The sequence below is a fragment of the Eucyclogobius newberryi genome, unplaced genomic scaffold (genome assembly GCF_026437365.1).
Source record: "Eucyclogobius newberryi isolate DKJ021-1_F unplaced genomic scaffold, fEucNew1.0.hap1 SCAF_1, whole genome shotgun sequence".
Lineage (NCBI taxonomy): Eukaryota > Metazoa > Chordata > Actinopteri > Gobiiformes > Gobiidae > Eucyclogobius > Eucyclogobius newberryi.
This window is the reverse complement of record NW_027315723.1, coordinates 27,123,673-27,135,885: the sequence shown is the minus strand read 5'-3', so window position 1 is coordinate 27,135,885 and position 12,213 is coordinate 27,123,673. Positions and strand designations below refer to the sequence as shown.

Here is a 12,213-nt window from a genome sequence, read left to right as displayed (position 1 = left end):
AAGACAATGTAAATGTATGACGGTTTTTACAAAGTCATAAAACAAGACTGTTGTAAATATAAATGGTAGTTTTACACCAAGCAAGGTTTAGTTTGAGAATACAAGTTGAAAAATATGTTTAAAATGACATCATACTAGAAACTAAATTCAAAAGTTTATTTTTTTCTGACACTTGAAACAATAATAATTCATCTCTTTGACATTAGAGGCATTTTGACCCATGCACAACATGGTTGCTAGGTAGCAGTTGAAGAATTACCTAGTGTATTGTCAATTTCCTAGTGTAATGTTTCCTAGATGTGATGGAAGTGAAATTTTAAACATAAAAAATGACCAAACTGGGATCAAATCTATAAACATTTCAGCAAAACCTTAAACATAATTATCTCAATTGTCTTTTAGTAAATTGAGTAGTTTAACCTGTCATAGGCACTTTAAGGCACGTGTCCAATGTAAACGTCCCATTTGGTCCAAAGTCCATTTTGTCCAGATTCAAATTCATAAAACAGTTTAGAGAAAGACAAGCATACCTCATCTCATTATAGCAGTAAAATCACACATGATTGAACAGAAAAAAAAAAACTAACTTCTGCCATAAAGTGCCTGGCAACAGATTTAGACAACGTTGACAGGGGAGACTAAACCCGCAGGACTCCGAATAGTGTCGAATTGTCAAAATCTTTCTTTCATTATCAGCTAATTGCGTAGTAAAGAGGTCAACAGGCGCTCTCACAGACCGCCAGCTCAGCACCATTATGGCATTAATGTGTGAGCGCAGATGGAGACGAGCAGCAGGGGGACACGCCGCCGCTGCCAGATCCGACCTCCAGCCTCACGTGCTGCCCACATTTCTCCCACTGTCACTTTTCATAAAAACGCGTTTCTGGGACAACTCGCTCACTGGTTTCGTCCTTTTCATCTCAGTGGCCACAGTCGCAGTCGAGACACTATTACAGTTCAGAGACAAGTTATGGCGAGGATTTCCTGAGGTTGTAACGATTGATGTGTGTTTGTATTTGATCTGCACAGGCCCGAGCCAGCGCCAAGAAGTTCAGAAAAGTCACGCTCACAGTTTCGCCCAAAGGCATCGTCATCACAGACACAGAGACCTCGGACCTCATAGAAAACGTCTCCATTTACAGGTAAATTTGGATTTATTTTAATACGAGACTGACCAGTTTTCTACACACGATGAGATTGACAAAAATGAATATCTTGATATTTTTGGGGATATCCAACAACAATAGTCAGACAATATTATGTGATATGTGTTAAAACATGTCTTTAAACGTATCTGTTGAGGTTTAATCATCAGACAAATGTGAAATGACGGTCAAATGTTATCGCAAACGTGAAGAAATACCAAATTTTTAGGGCCCTTTTCATGAAACTGACTGACTAGTTCCGGTTTGCCTTGAAAAACCTTCACTTCGGTCTGTGCTTAACGTGAGGATTATTTCTGCTCAGTCTTGCCTTCTGTGTTGGATCAATGTTGTCTCAAACCAATAACACAAGGGCAGTGAGGGATGCTGGGAAGCCGGCCTCTCCGCTTGATAACCTTTCCCAGCAGCATCTCCATTGATTCAGTTCACCCGAAGGCTTCGTGGCATGTGGCGTGGGGTTGTTTTCTCTTCTCTGGAGATTGCAGCCTCCTGTAATATAGAGCTGGCTTTGTGTCATAGAGGCTTACAGTGTAAACATCACACAGCTGGCCTCTGAGCGCACTACGCTCAGACCGGTGCAAAGGGTGTGCTCTCTCCCCTTATCACTGGAAACACACTGCAGGGTTAAGGAGTCAATGGGGCTTTTGAAGTATTATCTTCCATCAGGCTTGGTAGAATGTAATAACCATTATGTTTACAGCGATGGGAAAAGAAATCATAAATGACTTCAGCAGGGCTCATCGTGGTGCAGTGTTTAAGGGCAAATGTCTTTACCCTTTCGCGCACCATTTCATACAACTAAAGGTAATAAAGCCTTCAGGCCAGACAATCTTTAAAGATGACTTAAATATAGATAAATATAATCAAGTTGATACCTTTTACCTATGTGAGACAGGCTTTTACTCTGACAATGTTCAAATCAAAGCTAAAAACAGTTTTGTTTAGCTGTGCATATGACTGAAAGGATTTTTCTTTGCACTCTTCTCTTTTATGTCTTAAATTGTTTTGTGATTTCTTTAATTTCTTTGTGATTTTAATGCACTTTTCACCTTTGTCGGATGATTAAACCTAAACTAATAAGTACAAAGACATGTTTTAACACATTTCTGCTGGGTCGGCATTATATTATCGTCTGACCATTGTTAGTCCTCGAGTCCTAGAGTTTCCAGTGCCATGGGAAGACCGCGTGGAGGAGACCAATGAAAGAAAGTGGCTGAAATATGCTGACCTTGTGGAGGAGTGCAAGAGCAATGGCTGGAAAGCGAGGTGTGAGCACATTGAAGTTGGATGTAGGGGGTTTGTGAGTCAGTCCCTGGGCAGAGTATTCAGCATGCGAAGGGCGGGCGAAGGGCAGGCAAAGGGCAGTCGAAGGGCAGTCGAAGGGCAGTCGAAGGGCAGGCAAAGGGCAGTCGAAGGGCAGTCGATGGGCAGGCGAAGGGCAGTCAAAGGGCTGTCGAAGGGCACTCAAAGGGCAGTCGAAGGGCAGTCGAAGGGCAGTCGAAGGGCAGGCAAAGGGCAGTCGAAGGGCAGTCGAAGGGCAGGCAAAGGGCAGTCGAAGGGCAGGCAAAGGGCAGTCGAAGGGCTGTCGAAGGGCAGTCAAAGGGCAGTCGAAGGGCAGGCAAAGGGCAGTCGAAGGGCTGTCGAAGGGCAGTCAAAGGGCAGTCGAAGGGCTGTCGAAGGGCAGTCGAAGGGCAGGCAAAGAGCAGTCGAAGGGCAGTCGATGGGCAGGCGAAGGGCAGTCAAAGGGCTGTCGAAGGGAACTCAAAGGGCAGTCGAAGGGCTGTCGAAGGGCAGACGAAGGGCAGTCGAAGGGCTGTCGAAGGGCACTCAAAGGGCAGGCAAAGGGCAGGCAAAGGGCAGTCGAAGGGCAGTCGAAGGGTAGTCAAAGCGCAGTCAGATTGGTGACAGAGGCCGCTGTTGCTTCAAGGTGACTAAGGGTCAGGAGAGGGGAGCTGTGGGTGAGGTAGGGCTTCCTGGGATCAATCACCCTCAGCTGGGTCGCCTGGGCGAGGGTGTCTATTGTTGAAAGAGCCGAAACACCCTATGGCCCCAGGTACATCGCCGAGGATGTTTCCACGTGCGTCAATATGATGTATTCATTATGCTCTCAAAGAGAACTAGATTGACATGTAAATAATGTAAATTCAAGGATTTGTTTGGCTTTAATTTATCTCTGAACTAGTGGATCTTTTATACTCTGATTGCAGCTCATTACACTGGATATATTTACATGCAGTAAAAATCAAATAACGAGAATATCAGATGATTAAATAATTAGATCAATCAGAATGGTGTGTGTTTACATGTCCAGAAGAAATAGGATCATCAAAAACGCCTGCCATCAGTTTAACATTTTTTTTTTTTTAGAATAACTTGTATTTGGAAGACAATTTCAAATAACACTTTCAATCTTTAACAATTTCTCTCTCCCATTTTCTTTTTGACATATTAGTTTACACTTTAGAAATAAATCACATTACTCACATCAGATGTAACTGTTTTTATGTAATTCTAATGATCTCATAACTCCAGAAATCCCATCATTTTGGTGTGCATGTGAACATAGCCACAGAAGTAAAATAATAATAATAAGAAAAAGCATAGAAATAAAACTCAGATAATTTGAAAGTATTTTTTTTCTCCTTGTGTATAAATAATTATAATCACCCAGGACTTACCTTTGTGGATTAATTTCCATAAACCGCTTAATTTTTTCACCATGCGGCCTTCTTAAAGTTGTTTATAATATTCAACTAAAAACAGCATTTCCACTGGGGATTGATTTATCCTCTTTATGATCCCTCCCCCTGCACAGACCGCGCTTCTTGTCTTTTCTGTGTGCATAATCCATTTATTGTCCATGAAACCAAGTGAAGGGTGAAAGAAAGTTGTATGGATAGTCTTGGGAGATGCACAACATTTCGGCGTACGTGCACATGCGTGAGTGTGTGTGCAAACACAAACAAGAACAGGAGACTTTGTGCATCAGAAATGAGACCGTCGCATGCATGACCCAGCCACTCCCCTCAACACACAGAGAGATACACACACACACACACACGCTCACACGCACACACACACACACACGCTCACACGCACACGCTCACACACACGCTCACACACACACACACACGCACACACACGCTCACACACACACACGCACACACACACACACACACACACACGCTCACACACACATGCACGCACACACACACACGCTCACACACACACACACTCACACACACGCGCACACGCTCACACACACGCTCACACACACGCACATACACACGCTCACACGCACGCACACACGCTCACACACACACACACGCACACACACGCACGCACGCACACACACACATGCACGCACACGCACACACACACACACACACACACATACACACACACACACACAGATAGACAATGGGAAATGCATTGTCATCCAGAATCAGTGTCTGATTGACGTCATCCAACAGCAGAGGTGGGCAATATATCAAAATGTAGATAATATTGTGTTTTCTTGAAGATATGCAACATAAAATATGGGTATAAAGTGATATTTCTGAACTTTTGTGATTCATTTTACAGCCTTACAATGTTTATCTAAAAGTTGACAAAAAACAATATTAAACATTGATACAGCGACCTGGGTTAGACGCTCCAACAAAGGTATCCATATTAATAAAGCCTGTTATATGTTATATGTTTTGAGCTGCTTTTGATTTAGTTTTTCTGCTCATGGCCACAACATGACTGAAACCCACTATACTGCTACATGAGTCAGGCACATTAAAATAAACGTGCTACATACAAATGGATGTTTTGAGACCAGCAGCCTTTATTCTGACTGTTGGAACTGTAATTAACTGGGTTATGCCACAAGCAGAGCAGAGAACAGCTATTTGTTCCACAATGTGCAAGAGCTATCCATTCCAACCAATTAATGTTGTTATCCCCTTGTAGAAAAAATAAATTTATTTTCTTCTGATACTGCTCAACATGAAATACATTTGAATTACGGGGTCTACAGATGCCGCCAATCAAAAACAATCGTGCGTTTGATTTGTGCATCACATTTTCAGAAGGTAAAATCGCATGGCCCTGTTTTCAGTCAAGTGTAGCTGAGACTGTGGGTCGTCTTCATCATCAAGGACTGATACAGAGTGTGTTATTTTTGCCAAATAGATTCACTTCCACAACAAAGTGAAATGCATGAACCGCTCCCCTCAAAGCTTCAGTTGTGTTAGGCCTTGATTTTTAACGGTTTCAGAACGAACTGTGCCTTGAACTATTGCCAGGTCTGCCTTGAACAAATGCCCAATTTGGATTCAGTCATGGATTTAGTTGAAAAAATGTGAAAAGTATTAAAACATTGCATATTAATTGATATTAAAACTAGTCTTAAAACCAATACTCATTTGAGCAAGTATCTGTATAAAAAACAAATCAACAGAACCTTTTTTGAACAGTTTTGAGCTTATCAGAACTAGTACGGTATAAGAGACCACATGGAAACACAAAGAAAGTACTATTTAGTGTGAAAATGTCACGCTAAAGAGCACTTTTTATGTATTGTAGCATCATCAAACTCTCTTTCAATAGAGAGAAATCTAAATATGATGAAAACTAAAGGGCTGTGAGATTATACAATCAGCAGTTCTGCAATGATTAATCGACTAATTGTGACTAGTCGACTATAAAAAAAAAAATGTCATCATTTTGATCATTGTAATCATTATCAGGACTGTACATACTCTAAAACAATAATATATTTTTATAAAGACAGCAACATTATTAAATCAAAATGTAAAGAAAACAGTTGACGATTTCAAATTTTCATAAATAATTCATAAATATTCTCCATCCAGAGCCTTCAGACAACGTATATCAACATTTAATTGGTTGATCATGTATTTGAAAAGAATTATTAGTGACAAAGAATGTAGATCTAAAAAAGGCTGTGAGATTATATTCAATCCATAATCAATCAAGTAGAAATAGCTATTTAAACAATTTGCAGATGGCAAAGACTGCAATTATCTTTGGTAATAAGATAAGATAAGATAAGATAAGATAAGATATTCCTTTATTGTCCCACATGGGGAAATTTCATTGGTGCAACGCAGGTAGATACAGAGGTAGATACAGAAGAACAGATCACTTATAGGAAGTCTGAAAAACACTCTCAGTAGAAGATCTCCTATAAATAAATAAAAACTCCCATAGACAAATAAATAAATAAATAAATACATAAATACCATTGCATGTGATCACGACAGCAATTGCACATAATATGTTATGCCTTCTGTGAAAAACAAAATATCTTGTCTCTATGGAGATCTTATTATTTATAAAACTTTACCCTCCTCCACAAACATGTTCTGAATGTGAAATACTTTGGATTCTTCAATTATTTTGTTTAGTTGAGCTCAAATGCCAGTTCTCCTGAATGTGCAAACTGAATCTTGACTTTGAAAATTAATTCCAAATCTAATCACAGTTGTCTAGCTTTCCAAACTTAATAAGCAACAATCAGACATGAACATAGCAGCAGTTTACGGCTCCAAAGCGGAACCAAGCTTATTCAGATGGTGTTTTAAAAGAGCATAATATTTCAGTTTTTAACACGCAGTCGTTGTTCTTCTTTGCACATAAATAATTGCGTCGAATGATTCCAAAAACCTGCAGGTCGATCCTAATGTCTCTCAATGAGCTGGAGCACGCGGTGGTTCCATCTGGCTCGGCTGGCGTCGTTCACATTCTGTCAGGAGCTTGTGCCGGGGCTGAGCTGCATCTAAATCTCTCAAATCAAACGGGTCAGCCGGGTTTGACTGACGTTCGCCCGCCGCAAACAGTGACACGTTTGGGAGACGAATCGCTCCATAATATCACCCGGCATCAAACTAAATCATATTACATTCACCGTGCGCCGGAGATAACGTCTTTTTACGACTTGTGAGCGAAGCAAAACAACATTTCTTTATTTGGTGTAAAGAAACGGTACAGGCTTTTGATGTGAATTTGTATTTTAATATTTTCACCAGAGCCGGCACATCAAAGAGAAGCCCCCCTTTGGAGATGTGATGCTCGCTGACAGCTCAGCGTCTGGTGTTTGGGCCGCGCCTCGCTGTCTGTCAGTTATTTGTATCAGATTTGTGCCTCGTTGGTGGGAGGGAAAAAAATCTGTAATACATTTTCTGTCTGAGAACAGCGCTCGTGGGTTAGATTGATTTCTATTGTCTGTGATTTGTGCAGAATGAATGCAGGATTGTCTTTGTTCAACTCTGATAAATCTATGACCTTTACGTTCTTGTTATTGCTTGTGTGTCTTCTTTGTCTCTTTGCCTGCTTCTTCTGCTAGTTTCAAGTGTTTTGAAAAACACTTGCAGAGAAAGGAAGGCTGTTTAGTGTGTCCCTCTGTTCTGAAATTCTTCCAACGTTGTAGTGGGAATGGTTTGGTTCTCAAACTCTATTATTTATTATGTGTAGACCATTGCTTCATCTTAAAATTCTCTCATATAGCCTGGTTGAGCTCTGCTTTTTTCTTTATTTATGGAGGATTTTGTTTATTGAAGAGGGTACTTTTTGCAGAGGTTTTTGGGCTTTGTTTCCTCAAATTGATCAATCACGAGTTTGATTGGACTTTTGTTTTGTTATCAAATAACAAATAAATATGGCTTTTTGTAATAAGATACCTGAACATAAACAAGACAGACTTCAGCAATAAGTGAATGCATTTCACTCCATCCAAACCTTTACTGTGGTTTCACTACCACTGGATCGGCTGGTAAACATGTCGATTAAACAGCTCGTCACATGATTTAAGGACACATATAATGTAAAATTGAATGTTCTCTACCTGGAGTTGTGTTTAGCTTCTTTCACACTTCCTCTGAACCAAGCGTTTTTCGGAGGGTTAGAGCCTCAGAAAAACTCTTGGTTCTGAATTTCCCAGTTTTGTGACATCATACTTTGATACTTCGAGCTTAGAGATGTTCTGTGCCGTTTTTAACAGTCCATAATTCCTCGCCAGGACTTGTTCTGAGCGTTTCTGTCATCAAATCAACTACGAGCATGCATATCGGGATAAACTATCTTTTGTTTATTTACTCCTCGTAATTCCCTCTGCTGCAAGTAGATGGAGTGCTCCCTCAATTCTTGACGTGGGAAACGCCTGACTCAGAGAATGTCATGTGCTTTTTGTATACACATTATTTTAAGTTTCACAACATGAGATGCCAAGGTAAAGGTTCCTCAAGAGCATGTTTAAAGGACAATAAAATACAAATAGTACTGTCCTTTAAAATGAGTTAATCACATTTTGATTCATATTTCCATTAATTGCACAACTCTATTGTCTAAATGTTTTATTTATATTTACCATAACCATTAATGACACTCATAAAACCATGTTATTGTGACTATCGTTCATAAAATATTTAAAATGAGTGAAGTTGTGACGGCGGCCCATAAAGCGCTGTTGAAATATGCTGATGAGGTGATCATTATTTCTTTAATGGAGCAGCCAGTGTCTCGATCCTGTTTTCCACACATAAATAGGTCAGGTCTTCTAACTTTCCCTCTGCTTCTTTTGCTGCAATTAAGGTCCAAATATAAGTTCAAACTGGGGAGATGCTCACGTGAGAGAGAAAGAGGAGCGTCCTGGGCTTTGCAATGTGGGTCAATCATCAATGGAGCCGAGCAACAAACAATCTACAGTTCAACACAACCAGAATTCATTACACTATTCAACTGTGTATCTGAGTGTTTGAACTCAAACGTGTCCCATATAAAACACATATAATATTCACTACGAGCTGAGCAGGGAAAAGGCTGCATAAAGAGTTATTAGATATGTTTTTGTCAATATCACCCATCTCGACGCAACGCTCTAAAACTATTTTAAATATTAAATTATAACCGTATAAGTTTACTCTCATTTAGATTTACCCTTGCAACCAAAACATCAAATAACAATAACAGCTACTAATATTACACCTCAAATCTTTGTGTAATTTTGGATTAACACCAGAAATCTTAATCTTAAATGTTTAAGTCTTAAAAATGTTGAATCTTAAAAATATTTCCTGTGTTTTTTACTAAATTTATCGCAAACAAATGTACTAACTTCTTCAAAAAGACTTTCACAGTGTGTGTTCTGTCCATGAATTGAGCCCATGTTCTAAATTGGTCTGAATCTACAATTGCAGATTAAACATTTAGGTCAATGTGAGATTAATTTACTTTTACTTTCTAATTAAAATCTGGTTCTATTTCATTGTATTGTAGTTTTTGAGGTGACACATAAAACGAAAGCTCTGTGGATTGCAGCTGATTGAACAAAATGCATTCATCATCACTTACAGACATCGACGTGTTCAGAGGAAATAAAGCTTATGCTGCAAGAAAACCCTGTCCTTTCCCAGCGGCTATAGGGGTGACTACTACAGATTTGCTCTTATTGGCTCAAAAGTTGTGACAAAACACTGAACTTCTAAATGAATATTGAAAATAAATGTGGCAGATATTTTAATGGGAGTTTGGACAGAGGTAAAAGGTTTATAGCTTGAAGATTGTTTTGACGAGGGGGGTGCAGAAAAAATGAATAAATCACTTTTTCTTATACCCAAGATCAGAATTTCCATTTGACACATATTACATTATTTATAAAAGTAAACAAAAGCCCTATGCTTCTTAAGGGTTCACGCATCACTGTGATTGTTTAATCGACCTGTCACTATGCCCGACTGAGGCTGACCAACAGGAGAAGTGGGTGGGAATAAGTGTGTTTGAGCAGGAAGCTGAAGGGCTGAATTACAATTTCAACAAAACAGTATTTTGCCAAAAGGATCACAATTATATTTTGATCATCATACGACCCAGTTACACTTTTAACTGTACAATAATGGCCCTGTGTCGGACGTGGAATCCCACCAATCACCCATACCAATATGCCATGATCACACCACTTACCTGGGCATCAAGATTTCTTTCAGGCTGTCAGAGTTGGTAACACTCAGCTTCACACCGCTGCTAAAGACGATAAAAGAAGACTTACTTTGATCTCTCTCCATAATTGGCAGGATTGCAGCAAAAAAGATAAACTATTCATTCTCATTGATCCCAACCCACCCCACACTCACCTGGTTTAAATCACTAGGCTCCATTATCACTCACTTCTATTGGAAAAATAAAACACCAAGATTAAACTTAGTACACTGTCCAAGGAGGACAAGAAGCACCAAATGTTCAATATCACTCATTGGCTAACCCACTACAACACATTTACAAATGGACTCACCCCACCCAATCTGATATTATATGGCCAGAAACAGAACAATCATTATGCAAAGAAGTTCTCACCAAATCAGTAAAAAGACAGCCAGGTGGAAATGTCACCAAATCACAAATTCCACACGTGCCTCATCTAACTTCACCCCACTTTGGAACAACCCTGACTTCTTAAGCATTAAAAAAACACTCAATTTCCCTCTCAGACCCACAAATTTAGAACTTCTACCTGCAATATCAATCTTGATTAATATCTCTTCTCCAAAAAAACTTCTCTCTAAAATATACAAAATAATTTCAAAGCCATATGCCCACCAAATGTGAAAATTACCTTTCAATTACTCCTGATGCCAACTTCTGGACCCATATCTGTAAAAAATATGTATCTTATGTCCAAAAATGCAACTTTCTATTAATATAATTCAAAACACTTCACAGGACACATTACACGGGTAAAATATTAGCTATCACATCAGAGATTTGCACACATTGCACTCAGAAAAGTATAGACACATACATTATATCCACGCAACCTGGCACTGCACTCCAGTCAAACACTTTCAGAAAGAGGTCACACTTCCACTCTCCACTATATTGGGCTGCCACATCCCATTATCCCCCTCTCTCTGTCTGCTGGGGGACCATTGCCATGACACTAACCTCATGAACTGGAAAACTTGCATTAACATACACATTAACCACTGGAAAGATCTTCTCACCGACTTCATTACAATGGAATATACATCTTCCCCCTATAATCTCTCATCTGATCAAATCTGTGGGATTCCCAGTACTTGTAACTGTCCTCAATGTCTGCTATCGTTCCTTCTGGGAGTGAGACCCCCTCTGTGTGGACCACCTTCCCTCTCTTAGTCACCATCCGCCCACACTTATAGTCCTCTTTAGTCCGAATGACATTCCGATATCTGAGCTGTAGATCCTGGTGGGGTGGATCAGGGAGTCAATGTCCTGCCCGCTCATAGCATACAGCTTGATGTCATCCATGTAGAGGAGGTGACTGATGGTAGCCCCGTTCCCATCAGTCACCTCCTCTACATGGATGACATCAAGCTGTACATCCACGCACACACCCCCGCACACGTACATGCAAACGCACACACACCCGCACACGTACATGCAAACGCACACACACCCGCACACGTACATGCAAACGCACACACCCCCGCACACGTACATGCAAACGCACACACACCCGCACACGTACATGCAAACGCACACACCCCCGCACACGTACATGCAAACGCACACACACCCGCACACGTACATGCAAACGCACACACACCCGCACACGTACATGCAAACGCACACACACCCGCACACGTACATGCAAACGCACACACACCCGCACACGTACATGCAAACGCACACACACCCGCACACGTACATGCAAACGCACACACACCCGCACACGTACATGCAAACGCACACACACCCGCACACGTACATGCAAACGCACACACCCCGCACACGTACATGCAAACGCACACACACCCGCACACGTACATGCAAACGCACACACACCCGCACACGTACATGCAAACGCACACACCCCCGCACACGTACATGCAAACGCACACACACCCGCACACGTACATGCAAACGCACACACACCCGCACACGTACATGAAAACGCACACACACCCGCACACGTACATGCAAACGCACACACACCCGCACACGTACATGCAAACGCACACACACCCGCACACGTACATGCAAACGCACACACACCCGCACACGT

General features: G+C 40.9%; 1 protein-coding gene across 2 annotated transcripts in view; it reads left to right on the top strand.

The window, feature by feature from the left end:
- Positions 1–12,213, top strand: part of LOC140357070 (low density lipoprotein receptor adapter protein 1) — a 38,059-nt gene that overhangs the window by 18,328 nt on the left and 7,518 nt on the right. For both annotated transcript variants that reach the window (XM_072442021.1, XM_072442020.1), the window contains exon 3: positions 1,030–1,142. In XM_072442021.1, coding sequence (XP_072298122.1) covers positions 1,030–1,142 — 113 coding nt within the window. The remainder of the gene's footprint in view (positions 1–1,029; positions 1,143–12,213) is intronic.